At 43.0% G+C, this 18,129-nt stretch overlaps 1 protein-coding gene across 1 annotated transcript in view; it reads left to right on the plus strand.

The window, feature by feature from the left end:
- Window positions 1–17,491: 17,491 nt before the first annotated feature.
- The window catches only part of LOC308135554 (neurocan core protein-like), a gene marked incomplete at its 5' end in the record, with an annotated part of 65,507 nt that continues 64,869 nt past the window's right edge, over window positions 17,492–18,129 (plus strand). Inside the window, one exon of the mRNA XM_080503606.1 lies at window positions 17,492–17,503. Coding sequence (XP_080359732.1) covers window positions 17,492–17,503 — 12 coding nt within the window. The remainder of the gene's footprint in view (window positions 17,504–18,129) is intronic.

Raw genomic sequence — 18,129 nt, forward strand, 5'->3', positions numbered from 1 at the left:
CTTTGGATATCGAGTGTGCACTGTGGACTGATATTGATTTTGAACATGTCCAAAATGAAATAACAAATGAATAATGATTCTGAAAATGATAAAACAAAATGTTTTATCACTTAATGCAATGCAAAATTGTTGAACAGAAGAAATATCTGAATTTAATGTACTCAAACAATAATTTATCTTGATTTTGCAGATTTCTGAGGGAGAAATCCACTCAGATGTAAGATGGCAGAGATTCTTCATGTGAACCCAAACAGATCATTGCTCAGTTTGGATCAGTTCCTGCAATGTCCAGGACTTCAAATTCTTGTTTTGATACCCTAACATGGGACTCAACGGGGCGGCACAGCCACACAGAAGTTTGCACTCTCGTCTCATGTGTGAAATGTGAAGTTTGCATGTTCTCTCCCTGTGTGTGTGTGTGTGTGTGTGTGTGTGTGTGTGTGTGTGTGTGTGTGTGTGTGTGTGTGTGTGTGTGTGTGTGTGTGTGTGTGTGTGTGTGTGTGTGTGTGTGTGTGACTTTTCTACCTCTTGCAGTAAAAAAAACATGCATTTCATTTTGATTGTTGTCTGGTTGGTTTAAAACAATGTCATTCACAGCAGCATCCTCAGGATTTTCATACATTTTTCACTTACATAGTTTTTCAGTTCTAAACGCATTTTTACTCATTTTAAATTCTTAACTTGTTTTGATTTCCTTTTGCCTTTTAAATTCGCTTTTATTCATTTAATATCTTGTTTTATTTTCATGAAGTTAAAGCCATTGTAAGCATTTCTTTGCCCTTGTGCAGCACTTTGACGTGCCTCGTGTATGAACGTTGCTCTACAACTTGCTTGTGTACGACAGGACAGAAAGTGGATGGAGGGATAATTATTCTGTCCAATTATACAGGAGATCTTGAACTAAATGGGATTTTCTTGATGTTGCTGTCACAGGAAGAGGGAGTATCATCTCCATCAGACGAGCAGGTTTTTTAACAGACTCTTTGGAGCGTTGGATTTCAGCAGTTTAAGGTGTAAGCACATCTTCAGGAGCAGCAGTGAGTCTCCATTTTATCTTCAGCAGAGCTCGTCTGAATGTATTGAAGCAGTCCTTCCACCCTGTGTCCCACCTTCACCACCTCAGGGTCACAGACACTCACATCCACAGCTCAGGACAATTCACAGTCACTAATTGACGTGTTTTTACTCTGTGAGAGGGAAAGCAGAGTCCAATCTCCCTGCTCCTCTCAGTCTAAAATGACTATAATTCTCATTGTGTGTTAAGTGTGTGTTATTTGGTTCAGTTCACAGCCCCATTTAGAAGCTCCACCTCTTGAACCACATGTAGACGTAACAAAAACGTTTATTTTGATATTAGATTTTATAAGTTGTCTGTCCATTAATACACTTAACAAGTACAACTTAAGTGTAGTTTTTTCTGGTCTCTATTGTGCCAACATGAGAGTAAGGTTTGATCCCAATGTAACAATGTAGTGAGGAATAAAAAGAATTCAACTGTGTGAATGTGTTCAGGCTAAAAGGCTAATAAACGTCGTATGACGAGGACAGAGAATGGGAATGTACAAGACATGAGCTTAAAAGGACTTATCAGGAGCTGTGCACTGAAATATATTCAACAGCTTTCTGAATAGTAAACTGGTAAAAAGAAAGGTAGGATGGCTGAGGTGGTGGTACATGCAGAAGATTGTGATTCGAACAGGGAGGGACAGAAAACATTTGAATGTTCACTGCTGAAATATCTATAGAACAGTCAAGACAATCCCATTAGTCATCGGAGTCGTGGTCATAAAGTGTATTGTGTAATATAATCAGCACTTGTGCTTCAGTGCTAATTGTCTTCAGCAGCGCCGGGACGACAGAGAAACTTGAAGATATCCTTCAGACATAGTAAATAACAACAGATTAAATCCTGCATACTGTAAAAGAGTGAAATGAGAATGACCCGGCAAAAACTGTGTGTAACACGTTTTCTTTTAATTCTCTGTGATTGTGTTTAAAAGGTTTATAGCAGGATATCGACCAACTTTGATTATTATGGCCCAAGTTCTCACATCCCTGCTGTATTAGGAAAAACTGTCTTCACTATGTGACGTTACTTGTGGCCACTAGATGGCCGTAGAGTATCACTATGAATTCCCTGTGTCCCTCACGTTGCAGCCACATGCCAGAGAGGAAACAACTCAGTTTTATCTTTCGAAGAACTCTGTGTTCCACATATTTATTTCACTCTCCTGGCTTCTCTTCCTCAACGTTTACAGCTGCTTGTTCACCACTTTCTTTCCTTTTCAGAGTCAAACTTCCGCCTCGGGTGAAACTTATTGTCTGGAACACGGTGTCCTTCAACCAAAGCTCCTCCAAGTGTTTGCGAGTTGAGAAGTGGCAGCAGGAGGCCGGAGAGTGGAGAGCGGATGTTGCAGAAGCCCTGGTGGCGTTGCAGTTATGAGACCATTAGTGGCACCGGTGCTGCGGGTGGGGGGAAGACGGAGGGCAGAGGGGGTCGACCTGACGCCGGGACTCAGTGAATGTCACAGTTCAGCGCCGCTCAGCTCTCCTGAGGATGCTGAGGTTTCAATTAGACCACCGTGTTTTTACCCTGGAGGTGAAAGTGCAGCGATGTTGCAGTGATCAATGGGACTGGGAGCCTGCTGGCTCAGGTGTGTGTGTGTGTGTGTGTGTGTGTGTGTGTGTGTGTGTGTGTGTGTGTGTGTGTGTGTGTGTGTGTGTGTGTGTGTGTGTGTGTGTGTGTGTGTGTGTGTGTGTGTGTGTGTGTGTGTGTGTCCACTGGTGCAGTGAGGCCCCTAAGCCCCCTCTCAAGCTACACATGCTGTATTTTCAAGTAAAAAGCTGGACTTTTTTCTTTTTAAAAAAAATGTTTTTCACTTTATAAGATTTTCAACAACTGTTGGGATCCATAGGATTATAATAATGAAGCACAACAATAAACTAAACAAACACAAACTGACATTGAAAGTGAAACTGACTGATACATTCACAGAGGAACCAAGAGGCTTGTATAATGACATAATTTTCTGCTGATCCTCCTTTGGCTGAATAGTAGAGGCACAATTATTTACAACAAATCTCATATCGGCAGTATATGTCGATATGATAAGGATGCATCTATAAAGTGTATTTCATCACATTCTCTCCTCTCCAGTTCAATGAAAATACATGTAGCTTAAAGGACGTTCATAGAAAAAAAAATCAATGGTTTTACCGTCCACTCAGTTCTTCTCATTGTGATTCTCAAGCCCCCCCCCCCCCCCGACCCCCAGATTTCTCCTTTTGAGAAGCTGCACACATTGTTCAACATGTATAAACATGCCATAACGATGTCAAGAATGGATTATGATGAATAAACCTTTCAGTATTTGAGATTGTCATTTTTCTGCTTTCAGATTCGTACTTGTATGAAATTGTTTTCAGTAATTTTTCCTTCACTATTGTGAATTTGACTTGTATCATGTTTCCATCATCTCAGATGTAGAATAATCATTTATGGACGTCAACACAATCTAATACTGTCAGCTGATTATGATTGTACTGGCTGCAAAGTGCATGGAAACACAATCTATCAATGTTTTGCAAAAGATGTTTTGCAAGTATTTATAAATGTGCGCTATATGGAGTCAGAAGTCTCGCCTTATAGCAACACTAACCTGGTTGAAGACTTGGACTTTCTGTGTGGAGTTTGCATGTTGTTCTTTTGTGGGCTGGTTGTTCTCCAGGTACTGCAGTTTCTCCGCGCGGTCTGAAGACTTGTGCAGTGAGCGGATTGGTGACTTTAAATTGCATTAAAGGGTGTGACTGTGTCCACCTGTGATGGACTGTTGACCCGTCCAGGGTAAAGTGAGCTGGAACTGGAATTCTCTGCAGCTCAATCATTAATACTTCTATTGAAGAAAAATGTGGCACAGGACATTGTACTTTTGACATTCGAACATCGGACTGGACATTTATCTCTGTAAAAGTCTAAAGAAAGAGAAGAACAAGGAAGGAAAGACAGGAAAATGGAGGTTAAAGTGGGGTAATGTCATTCAATCCAAAGAGGGAGACTGAAGGGAGCTAAAGAAGAATAAAAAAAAAAATGGCTATCATTTGTCATAAAACTGTTTGTTGAGCCTTAAAGAATAAAGAATCACTGAGACGCTGACGTAGTAAAGAAGGAAATAAAGTCCTGCAACTGAGGAAGTGGAAGAGGAGCACATCTTACAATCTTACAGGTCTGAAGGACAAAGCCGAGAGTCAATGGCCATCCAGGCCGCCGCCGACTGAATAGTTTGACATTTTGGGTAAAACAGAACGTCGTCTTTTCTGGACTGACACGAGAACACTGACGCTACTCTTTTGTCGCAGCAGTTAATATAAAGATGTGAACCCGTGGGAGGACCAGCGGAATCCAGATAACATCGCCTCTGAAGCTCATTAATTGATAAGCAATTTTTCTTTTGAGCCAATATTTCAGTTTTGAAGATAAATGGAGAGCACTTGGACAGTTTGCGTCCCATTTTTGAAGACAAATCAGCATCCACTCAATTACTAGTGTTTATCAGGGGATGGGAGACTTTGTGATTTTGACAAAGTTCAACAATAATAATGGATTTCTGGACAGAGAAAAGAAATAATGGCACCCAAGCAGCTGCTGGGGTATATATTCATTTATCCCCGTTTTGTCTCATTTATCGTGAAATGGACAGTGTTCATCAATCAGCAGGGAGATAAATGAGTCAGAATTAGCCCAAGGTTCCTACTTCTGGAAAATGGTACCTAAAAAAATAAGAAACCCTTTGTTCTTTATATTCTGCCAGAGGTCTGCAACCATAACAATATTTTCACATCACGTTGGGTCGAGGAATGACTTGGGATCCCCTCAGAAGAGCTGGAATACGTTGTCTGCTATGGCAATGCATGTTGACTCAAGATATGAAAGAGATCTTGGGGGGGGAAAACAAACAAACCCCAAAGAGAATCAAAACAAATCAACACATTTCAAAAACCAATTCAAGCTGCGAGCAGTGTAGGACGGGTCGTCCATCAATCGAGAAAAGAAGGAGGCTCCACAGGTGGCAGCTTTGCAGGAGGAGAACAAAAGAAAGCTCAGTCTTTGCCACCAAAAGAAGAAATAAGACGCTGCTGCCGGCGCCCCGGATGAAAAGATGGTCTTGAATGAGGATATTGTGGCGAATGAGTCAAAGCTGAAGAGTCACAGGCACAAACGCACCAGAAAGACTCGCAGAGACACTAACGTCTGGCAGACCAGCTGAAAGGAGAGATCAGGGAGAAGCAGGGGATCTTGCAGCAGCCATGAGCTGCTCAAACAGTCCAGGAATGCAGAAGAGAAGGACGAGGACTGGCTGGAACAACCAAGTGGACGACACAAGACGTCCTGATGGACATTAGTTGGCCTTCAGAAGCAACAGAGAGAAGATCAGGATCAGGAGAGCAGACTAGAAACCTCAGAAGAAGGACGTCAAAACGCCTCTCCTGCCCTCATCAATCCAGTCTTTCAGATAAATCCATCGGTCATAATAGATTGTGCTCTACTCTATGATGTTTAATGTGCAGCTCAGTGCATGTAGGTGTTTTAACACTTCCAACACTGGCTGAACAGACTGATGTAAGCCAGGAGTCTAACAGTTATTATAAATAATTTTAGTCTTGGATACAGAATTACTGATCCTCTTATGGTCGATGTCTAAAGCTATGTGTTCACATATTTGAAACTCTTTTCTGTTAAAGTGTAGCGTCTAGCCCAAACATGTCTTTATGACTTGAAGGAAATGGTGATCGTCATCAGCAATTAAGAGAAAAAACAACCCTACATATGGGAATAAAATGATGTTCATTACTTAAACATATGCCCTGGCGACTGGCAAAACCGGCTTTGTGTCTGAACTATTAGTGTAATTGCAAATGACAGTGGAATTTATATTGGGAGGTTTTATTCCTACTGGTGAGAGAAAATGGCAGTTTTAGTGGAAACAGCAGTGCATTCAATGACTATTAATGCTCTCCAGGTGTTAAAAAGCTGTGTTCAGCTCTTTGATTGACTGTCTGACTGCCTGTAACACTTACCTGTAATACACTACCTGTAACACACTACCTGTAACACATTGTCTGTAACACATTACCTGTAACACACTACCTGTAACACATTACCTGTAGCACATTACCTGTAACACACTACCTGTAACACACTACCTGTAACACATTATCTGTAACACATGACCTGTTACACACTACCTGTAACACATTACCTGTAACACATTACCTGTAGCACATTACCTGTAACACACTACCTGTAACACATTATCTGTAACACATGACCTGTTACACACTACCTGTAACACATGACCTGTAACACATTACCTGTAACACACTACCTGTAACACATTATCTGTAACACATGACCTGTAACACACTACCTGTAACACACAACCTGTAACACACTACCTGTAACACATTATCTGTAACACATTACCTGTAACACACTACCTGTAACACATTATCTGTAACACATGACCTGTAACACACTACATGTAACACACTACCTGTAACACACTACATGTAACACACTACCTGTAACACACAACCTGTAACACATTATCTGTAACACATTACCTGTAACACATTATCTGTAACACATTATCTGTAAAACATGACCTGTAACACACTACCTGTAACACATTATCTGTAACACACTATCTGTAACACACTACCTGTAACACATTGCTTGTAACACATTACTTGTAACACTCTCTGTAACACACTACCTGTAACACACTACGTCTAGCACATTACTTGTAACACTCTCTGTAACACACTACCTGTAACACACTACCTCTAGCACATTACTTGTAACACTACCTGTAACACACTACCTGTAACACATTACTTGTAACACTACCTGTAACACACTACCTGTAACACACCACATGTAACACATTACTTGTAACACTTTCTGTAACACACTACCTGTAACACACTACCTGTAACACACTACCTGTAACACACTACCTGTAACACACTATCTGTAACCAGTGATGCCGGTAACACGTTAATTAGTAACACACTACTCTCGTATGACCACTTTTTTCCCCAGTAACTAGTAATCTAACGTGTTACTATTTCCAAACCAGTAATCAGATTAAAGTTACTTATCCAGGCCACTGTGTGTTACTATTGTAGAGTCCAGTAAGACGAGTTTCTTGTCTGCAAAGCCGCGTTATTATTAAACAGAACCAAACGTTCCTCCGTTTTCCTCCAAACGGACACACACACACACACACACACACACACACACACACACACACACACACACACACACACACACACACACACACACACACACACACACACACACACACTCATCTGACCCGCCTCCTTCTCAACTCTCAGCCAATCACAGACCAGCGTGCTCTAATGGTCTAATCAATCAATGAAAGACTTTATTTGTTGGGGGGGATGAAGTCGCATAGAGCTGGCAGTGCATATAAATAAATAAATAGCGCAACAACATCGCAGCGTAAATAAATACCACTCTTAGTAAAAATGTGATAATAAAAGTGTGAGTCAGATATAAAGAGAACAAAGAATGAAGGTCAAAGGTTAAATATGTATCAGCAGGTGCAGGAGGCAGGGGTCAGCACGGCGCTGCCGTTTCTTCCACAGTCCTAAAACGTGCATGTGAGAGTTTTCATTTGCCTGAAGGTGTTGCTGTTCGCATGCTTGCTGTTGCTTTGATCCTAATTCCACTTCCCAAGTTTGACTGCTGCATCAAATCTGTGAGCTCAGATTTCAGCTCTGACCCCTCCAGTTGACCGATCGGGCCCTCGGGCCGTGGAGTGGACTTCCCTGCCACGGAGCACATTCTAAACTCCCCCTTTTAGCGAAACACGACGATGTGGCAGTGAGATAAGCTTTGTCTGTTCTTTTTCAGCCTCTTACCTTCACGAGGCTCAATATTTCCAGAGTTTTGTGCTCTGAAAAACATGTTGGATTCACGCTGTGTTAATGTTCTGACAAGCCAAATGTGTTGCAATTAGGAAAAACAAACAGATGGGCATTTTCATTAGGGGCGTGTGTGTGTGTGCGTGCATGTGTGTGTGTGTGTGTGTGAGAGTGTGTGTGTGTGTGAGTGTGTGTCTGGAACACAGAGAGTAAAATCAGGATGGAGAGAGGGACTTAATTAAAGTTTACAGAGGTAATTTGCAGGTTTTGTGAGAGAAATCCAGTCAGTGTTACAACATAACATGCTAGAGCTTCACTGTGACGTGTGTGTGTGTGTGTGTGTGTGTGTGTGTGTGTGTGTGTGTGTGTGTGTGTGTGTGTGTGTGTGTGTGTGTGTGTGTGTGTGTGTGTGTGTGTGTGTGTGTGCATTTAAAACATTTTATGGAAGACAGACTTTATAGAAACAATGTAGAAGGTTAGCCTCCAGAAGCAACCTGTCATCGCCTTTCTACTTTAAGGTGATGCAATTTGCTTTTTCTCTGTAGGATAAAGATAAAGTCCCTTTTGCAAAAGAAACTTTTTTTTTTTTTCTGTGCAAAGCATCTTGTTAACAGTGACTGAATAAGGTCCATGCTTTCTATTTCAATAGCAGGCAGTGGCGAAAACAGATAGACGTTATGAAGTGTTTACTTTGTAATGAAACACAGTCCTTAAACTGAGTGAAGCATCGCCGGTCATCACAGAGGGAAAGAGGAGCAGCGCAGAATGAGGCAGAGAGAAAAAAAAAAAGAAAAAAAGATTCCAAACCTGTTACTGATGATAAAACAGGGTCAAACCTGGAGGGAGGTAATTTAAAGGAGTGCAGATCTAGATGATGGTGTAGTCAGATTACTTTGAGCATTGGGGGAAGCAGAGCGAGGCAATAAGAATGAAACGCTCTGACAGAGGCCAAATAGGCCAAGTCTCACCTGCAGCGCTTGAAGAAATAAAAGACCTACTTGTTTGCAGCTTTCATTAAGTTGCCGTTTAAATCAGGGTGTTCTGACGGAGACGAGACGGGCGATAAGAGTGATGACGTGTGGAGGAATGAAGGCTGAGGGAGACGGCAGGTGATTGTAGATTAGAAGTAAAACGTGCAGCAGAGGAGACTAGAGAGAGTCCAGAGTGGAGCTACGAGCACAACTGCAGCAAAATAGAAAAAGAAAACAAAAAAGTGTGGCTCCGGGGAAGTCTTCATAAAGCGTTGCAGCTCCAGACACTACAGGTACCCCGTTGGAGATTAAAGTTTCTGCTGCACATCTTCACGGCTCTTCTGGTTCATGATGTTTATGATTACAGCAACACTGTTGGCTGATGATGAACATTGTGTTCACATGAGCAGGCAGTCAATCTAGAGCCATTTATTATTTGGAAACATGCAAGTTTAGACACTGCAAAAAAAAAAAAGGGGTAGCTGAATACAAGGTCTAAACACTAAATTTGAGAAGAAAATTATTTAAAACTTGTAAAATGATCTGCATTAGCAACTAAATTTCACTTGATTGTACCAAGATTATACTGTAGAAATAGAGAACTAAAATAAGTAAACAGATTTTAGAACAAGCCAAATCATCTATCATGTCTAAAAATAAGATTGCAAATCTTGGCAAGTGCCAAATAATTTGCAGTGCAAATGATTCCTTCCTTCTTCTGTTGCTGAAGAAAACAGAAATCATCAGACATCAATCAGCTGACGTCAAACTGATCCCAACAACTGTGAGCTTAAAGTTAAAAATAATATTAGAATGTGTGTATTGGATCATTGCATATATTCTATTTTATAAGATTTGGAAAATGTGTGTGTGTGTGTGTGTGTGTGTGTGTGTGTGTGTGTGTGTGTGTGTGTGTGTGTGTGTGTGTGTGTGTGTGTGTGTGTGTATTGAAAATGGCACTATAGCCAAAAGCTTTGCGAGCAGAGCAGCTTCCAGTTTGCAGATCTGGAGACAAACACACACACACACACACACACACACACACACACACACACACACACACACACACACACACACACACACACACACACACACACACACACACACACACACACACACACACACACACACACACACACACACACACACACACACACAGCTGCTCCTCCACTCATGACCTGAATTTTAACCACCAAGGTAGATGACTGCTTAATTGAGCATGTAAAAGGTTTTTTTTTTTTCCTTTTTTTGTTTTCTTTCCTGGTCTGCACGCTATCAGGTGTGACTGTGAGATGTTGGGGGTTGGGAGGGTTTCAGCCTATTTGGAAGCTATTTTTGCATCAGCGACACTGTAAATCAAGCGTGGATGTACACGCACACACACACACACACAGACAAACACACACACAGACAAACACACACACAGACAGACAAACAAATGCTTAAACCGAAAAACACGCTCAAAAGATGAAAAAGTAAAATATGCAAAGCGGCACTTCACCAAAAATAGTCTCACGTCGTCTCAGAAGCGTCGTGCTCAACATTTGTATTATCACTGAAAAACTATTTTCGATTTGTGAGTTTGAAGCTCCTTTGTTCTCTCCTCCTCTTAACTCTCCGCTCCCTTGTTTGCTGTTTGTCCCTCCTCTGCTGTTTATCATCTCTTTATGCTTCATCATTCCTCCCCACATTCCCAGACTACTGAGACTCTTTTTTTTTCAAATGCATCCCTCTCCATTATTTTACTTTACCGTCTCCCATCTAAAAAGCCTTTTGAACGTCAGATAAATAATCACAATAAATAAAAAATGCCTCAGGGGCGTCGGAGGATGGATTTACTTTAGTCTGAGCCATGGAATGTCAAAAAAAAAAAGAAAAAGAAAAGCACAATGAGTCCAAATATGAGAAGAATGCTCTTGTCTTGGGAAATCAACATTTAGTCCATCAAGAAGGAACTTTCTTGTTTCTTTAATTAGAATAGATACTCAGATCAACAAACATCTCCATCAGTTTGATGATGAACTGAATCATTTCCTTGCTGATTTGGTGTTTGGCAAAAGGCTGAACCCTGGAAATGGGGCACATCTGATGAAAGGCGGACGTTTTGGCGATGGGATGTGAACCAGCAGCCATTTTGGTGAGAGGATTCTAACCTCGTTGATGATTGTCGTGTTTGCATGTTGTTGTTTTTTTTTAACTCTCTTCAGCTGTAACGCCTCCATGAGGACGGCGGGACAAAGACGATAATACGGATGCAATAAGTAAGGAGGTGGACGCTTGATTTGAAGACGCTGATTTCATTAAGAAAGTCAGCGAGAAGCAGGTGCATTCTCTGTTTGTTGCTGAGTCCATCGCGAATGAATGATGAATTCAAAGAAATCGCCAATAAACCGGATGAACAGCGACAGGAGTACCATGACTGGTTTAACAATCTCTATGAACAAGAGCAACATGCTCATCAGAACTGCCTCCTTGTGTTTGGAGGACCTGAAAACAGGATTAAAAATAAAAAAATAACCAGGAAAGATTGCAGTAGAGGGAGAGAGAGGAGGAGCCATCGCTTCAGACAAAAGCCGGAAAGTTGGAAAGAACCGAGCTGTGTGAAAAATACAAGAATAAACTATGAGGTCTTGTATTTTGGTCTTATTATTTATTCTACAAGTTAGAAGATTACTAAAGTTGTGAAAAACTCTGGGATTCAGTCTATAACTGTCCGGCCTCTGTGTAATAACATTTCTATGGCTGTCCCGTTTCTCGTATCATAAATATAGGCATATTTGAATTGGCCTTTTTTTTTTTTAACCTGCCATGTGAATATGAATTAATAAAATGAAATGAAATGAAACCTCAATCCTTTCAGAGAAACAACGTCTTTGTGCTGAAGCTGGCAAACATTTCTTAAAATGCTCCTTTTCGTGTAATGACAGTATGAGTGATGGTGTGGAGCCAGAAAGTTCAGACATGGCGAAGGGAAAATTGAGGCCAAAGCATACAGAAGCTAATGATCCTGTGGTTAGACAGCATGAAGGCAGCGCATGTGACGAGTGCCAACACCGTCTCCCCGACTTCCTCCATGGCTGGCCTGCTGCTGCTGCTGCCGCTGCTGCCGCCCAGATGGGGCTGCTTGGATTGGAAACATTTAAACCCAGCGTGGCGGCTGAACCAAGTCTGCCTCATCAGCACAAAAACACTGCAGTTTGGGTTTTTAAAAAAAAAAATCCATCTTCTCCCGGTCTTCTCTCTGCTGGGAGATATCCTGCTTCCTCTCCTTTTTATGTGGCATGTTTGATCTCTTGGCGTTTACAGCACGTAATAATCCCACACAGGAGCCGAAACGCAACCGTGGCAACCAGTGTGCAGAGATCATGACGCTACTGAGAACCTCATTACGCTCGCCGCTTCCTTCTGAGGGCAGCTCGCGCTGCTCCCAACCATCATTTTGCTCCAGTTAAGATGCTGTTACTGTTATGCAGAAGTCTTTTTTGTGAATGTGTGTGTGTGTGTGTGTGCCCCCCCCCTCCCCTGCGTGCAGTGTGTTCTCCATTGTGCGCGGATGGCTGCTCCCTCGTTGGAGACTGACTGACGTTGTTTGGCGAGGTGCGTGACATTTCCAAAAGTCGCAGCTCACACGACGGCTGAGCCAAACCGCTCCGTGCATGCGTGCAGGGTGGCGTGTGCAATGCATCATGCATGCGTGCATACATGCGTGCATGCGCTTTTTCAAATATCTTAATTGGGTTTTTAACCTCTCAAATGTCCACATTAAACTCCTGCGGTGACGCCGACCGCCAACAAACATGATTTATTATATCCAGTGCGGGGAGAGCTTGCACTGCTGCAGCAGTGCAGCCACAAAGCAAACAATACGAGCAGAAGAACAAATATTTTCTTCCTGCAATCTTGGCTCCAGCGCGGAGACGATCTCCGGGTGTTTCACACGTCCTGGGCTCCCCGTGTGGCCTCTGCAGTGAAACGTCTCAGAGCTGAGTGGAGGGTCTCTGTGGCTCCTGTACCTCATCCTGTTGTGTTCAGAAAGGCAAATCAAGACGCAGTGAGAGACGTGATGAATCCCCCACTGCTCAGTTTGTCTCTAAACCCCCCCCCCCCCCCCCCCATCAGCGCTCACAGCTCTGATGATCGCTCCAGCTACAAACCCCACTGCAAACGTTACCGCTTGTAAAATAAACACAGCGACTGCCTGTACCAGGAGTGGAAGTGAAGGACCTCCACTGCTGCCGTTTCTGCAGGACCGTGTGAGTCAGTCACTGCAAATTTGCATATATTTCTTCCTCCTGTCTTATCAAAGCATTACAAAACACATTATTATGTGTGGATTCCAACAGAATCAGTGAGAACATTTGCCAGAGGATTAGTGACAAACCCAGATGCAGCCATGTTTATGCCCTAAATGTGATTAATTACAACAAAAATATATTGAAGTGGGAAATGAAATAGCTTCAATTAATGCGAGGACTTGAATTTGAAATGGAGATTTTGTAAGAGGACTAGTTGTTCCACGTGATGTGTGGCGGCAGTTACGGCCAACAAAGAAGCCACACAGCTTTTTTCCAGTTTCTCTCAGAGTACTTCAAGTGTTAGGATCTATCTTTTAGCGCCGTGCATTAATAAAGACTATTCATCTACTTCACAGTCAGACAGAGGCCCATTCAGTGCAGCGGAGGATTCATGCGAGGAGAACTCAGGAGGGAGGAACTTCACAGGGCCGATGTCTCATTCAGATTGAAGAAGAAGTGGCGTAAACCAAAGACGTGGAGAAGATGGACCAACAAGAGACGTCTAAAGTCTAAACATTAAGCTCTCCCCATCCATTTGGCCATTTGTACCTAATATAATAACACCTCATCCATTTCTGGGAAGTTGCTTGCAGATCCAACAGCTTGCTGGCTGTGGTTTTCTGAACAGACATGGATCTTGTACAAACAGACTTCCAATAAATAGTCAAAGGAGGGAAGTGATTTGTCTTCTATCTCAAAGAAACGATCACAACTCAAGCTGAGAGATACGATCTCTCCGGCGGCCTGGAACTCCTCCAAATCAGAAGCCCGATTAGTGGCACTTTCTCTCTTTCATGAATGGTTGAGCTCGTCACTGCACCACAAAGAGTGAGGCCCACAGCTCCGCCGAGAAAACGAGCTTCAGTTGCTTGAATCAACAATCTCATTCCCTCGGTTTGTGTCCTACAGTTCTCTATAGGCTATAGGCGAGGTGTTGGACGTACACAGACGGGTAAAGCAGAGGACTTCTCCTTCTGGCTGGGTCCACCCTCGGCCACTAGTCTGGTCCTGTGACGGCATCACCGCTATCAACCTCGCAACCCCTCCTCCCTTCAAGCCTTCATGAGCCTCTGAGAAAGTGCACTGCTTTGAAGTTTCCTCAGCACTCACAATTTCAAGCCTTCCTCGGAGTTGCGGACGAGAAAAAAAATGACCCCAAGGGGATATAAATTGTGCTTTTAAGTATACTTTACAAGTGATGACAAACCTGCCCTCTTTAAATCCGGACTGCTGGAAGGACCCTGAGCTTGGTTTGCAAAACAGCTGTGTGCAGCTCCACACTGAAACACTGTTTAACAGGCCGCTTTCACCGTTTGTTGAAATTTTTCCCTTCGTTTCAGGGACTCCTGCCGACTTCTTTTTGACCTTGTTCTTGTGAATGAAATGCCATAAAATGTCTTTCTTATCTGCTATGAGGAAATACAATCACAAGAAACGGTTATGTGCGACTTGGCGTGTTGTGATTTATCTGTTTTTCCAAGGAAGTGACTGAGTCAAGATGTCCAAGAATGGGAAGGATGTGGAAAAGCAGCTGTGAACTGCGCCGCAGTACTTTCATCGAGGACATCAGAGACTCAGAGACTCGCTAATATACATTCCGACCACTTCAAAAACAGACGCAAACTCTTCCGGCGCGCGAAGTCTCACATGCGATGGAGAGAAAAGCACAACATCTGCTGTGAAAAGCAGAGGCGTCCAGCTTCCCCCTTACCTGATGCCTCCCTGACCTTGGCGGCACCTTAAAAGCCTTTCCATTACTGTAAAATCACAAACGCAGGAGGTGAGAAAGCACAATCTTGGAGGGTTTTCCACCCACTTTGAAGAGTCCGGCGAGTATATGGAAGTACAGACCAGAGAGCACCTCGACATACTCGAGGGGCAGGGAAGCGATTAGGACAGGGAGCTTGTTGAAACACTCCAAACACACCGGATGGTGAAAATCCTCCTGATAACCGGCAAGAGAGTGAGAAGTTGTTCCTTGCCTTTCAACGCCAAGACTAAATCCACACCGCTCCTTCTCTCCTCCGCTCCTTCTCTCCTCCTCTCGCGACTGCGAGATGAAAAGGAAACGCATGCAACGCCAGGAGATGCGTGACGAAACATTTAAACGATTGAATCAACTATCGTCTTCCAGGCGGGTGCTCAGCTGACTCACAGTTCGCCGTCATGTATTTTGTGTTTTGTCTTGCCACCCCAAATTCGAAAGAGCGCCTCCTGTGTCAGTCGGACCAGCGTTCATCCCACCTCGGACGGAAAATAACTGCAGGCGCTCCCTGTACCGGACTGCATTTAAGGATGTGAGAGGATCACGGGCAGTAAGTCGACACTGCTCATTAGGAGGAATCGGCACGTGTCATCTGAAACGTAGCGTACCTCGGTGGAAACGGGTCACCGGCGTCGTGGACAGAGGATCTGGCCCCAGCTTCAATCCCAGCGGATCAGTTTCTGTCTCAGTTACGACAAGTCCTTCCATGGCCTTGTTTGTCCCTCAGTCAACTCCTGCTGATGGCCGATGACTCAGGACACAACGTGGAAACACACAACATGAGAACACTGACATTTTTATGAAGGTACGAAGATATCCACACCTGAAGTGTCCTTTCAGCGGGAAATAACAGCAATAGATAGATAGATAGATAGATAGATAGATAGATAGATAGATAGATAGATAGATAGATAGATAGATAGATAGATAGATAGATAGATAGATAGATAGATAGATAGATAGAAAGAGAGTTTTATGTAGTTTGATATGTTGTAGAAATATACATATAAATATACCATATTTCTGTATGAAATAACCACATATAAAAGACATAATTTCCAGTCGTTGTGGTTGCACCCCCCCCAACCCCCCGCCCCCCCTCCCCCGGCCCACATTCATCACCTGAAGCTTCTCGAATTAAAATCTCATATTGATTGAAGAGGACGTGCATTCAGCTCCACTGCTTCCTTCCGCTCCGTGCATTTCGTTTTGCATCTTTCGGGTTCATTATTTTGGGTTCATGTCCTTCAGCTTTACTGCTTTGGTTCACTCCCACACCTCTCGTCAGCCTCGTCGTCAGGAAGCAGCAGCAGGCAGTTGTTGCTGCTGGTTGTGTGAATGAGAATTAAGTTACCCCCCCCCACCCCTCATCCTCCTCATCCTCCTCCTCAGAAGGCATACATAAAAGCAAAACCCTCCATTCTTTGTCACTTAAAAACTTGAAAAGAATAAAACGCTGATGGCAGCACAGGACCAGTTTGGACGCCTCCCTCGGAGCACTCAGTCCACCTGCTTCAGCGTATATGCCGGCTGGTGGAACCTCTCTGACAGGCAGCTCGGTGTTTCAGGAGAAACCACCCACGCTCGCTTCATCTGACAACAGCATTTGTTTCCAAAGTGACTGTGACTTCTCCACTTGTTACATCCAACCCTTTAAACTCGGGTCTTTTCTGATGAGCTTTGCAAGGCAAAGCTTCTTTCTGACGGCTCTTCCATGCAGACCTTGTTTGTTTGTGCCGCCACTTCCGCGCCAGCTATTCTTTACTGCACCGGCTTTGGAGTCATGTCAAGTTTTCTTTTTTTTTTGTTTGTTTGTTTTGTCTTTTGCCTTTGTCTTTCTGCCCCGCAGCCTTGCAGCGTCGAGTTTTCTTGGGCTGGCAGATCTCATCTTGACTTACGCAGTTCCCTTTAACCGATGTTTCTCACTGACATTTCAAAGGGTGGAAATTGCAGTTAGACACCTGCTTTTAACGCCACCCTCTGCTTTGCAGGCTTCCATTTCAAATGATCGGTCGGCTGCTGACGGAGAGAGAGCCGCGCTTTCTGATGGATTCCAGCATGTTGGGAGAGTCAGGATGATCCTAGCAGCACGTCCCTCAGCTGACATCTTGTGTAGACACTTCCTGACTCGCTTTACAGTCCTGACCAGTTTGTTCAAGGCTGAACAGGTCAATAAACAATATTTTTTTCATCATGTCCAAATTAATATGCAGCTTTTAATCATGTTTTTCCATCTTTAATATTAAAAAAAAAAAAAAAAAGTCATCTTAAAGCGTGTTTGCTGCAGGGGGTTGTATTTACTGCTTTTCATCTCAAAAATCAACAGAAATTTCCCCAGGGGAGCCAAAACATTTGGAAAAGCACTGCAGTGGAGCATTTATTAGCTAAAGAGGAAGCCTTCGTGAATTGGTGCAACCCAAAACACAAACACTGAACTATATATTCATTTTGTGAATACTAACGCAGCTCCACGTATGATGGAAGTACAAATTCACAAGTCTAACTTCATAATGGGATGGAAGGTAAGAGTGGGATACTTGGTTCTGTCGATCCATCCTTCATCCCTCTGTGGACACAGAAACAATCCCCCCTCTTTTGCACACATGCAGACCTATGAAGAGCTCACAACGGTTTAGAGACGACCATGTTGTGTTGTGGTAGGAAGCCCTCGTGTGGTTAGTTGATATGAAAACTGCTTTATCGTAACTCTTCACACTCCTAAATGCAAGGATGAACCAAGACTTTGTAAAAGAAGGACTTCACATTGGGCCAGTCCTCCACAACTACTCTAACCTTCTCTGACCGGGACCATCGACTCTCCTCTGCTCTCAACCAACCTTGACGTTCGGTTTGACACCAAAACCCTGAAAGGCTCCAGATGCTAGTAAAATGTAGGTATTTTTTGCTGTGAACATTGCTAACAACTATCCTACCATAGGAACCCTAACCCTATCTTCTTTTATCAAAGTTCTGATTTAACACTATTTAATGGATATGAGAACAAACATGGTAAATCATGTCATTTAAGCTTCAACGGCTGCGTTGAGTTATTATACGAGTTTCATGAATTAAAAAAATGAACAGATTTGTTGATTTTCGGTTCGGTAAATGACGTTAAAAGCATGTTGCATACTTCAATATAATGTCA

This window comes from Blennius ocellaris (assembly GCF_963422515.1).
Source record: "Blennius ocellaris genome assembly, chromosome: 10".
Lineage (NCBI taxonomy): Eukaryota > Metazoa > Chordata > Actinopteri > Blenniiformes > Blenniidae > Blennius > Blennius ocellaris.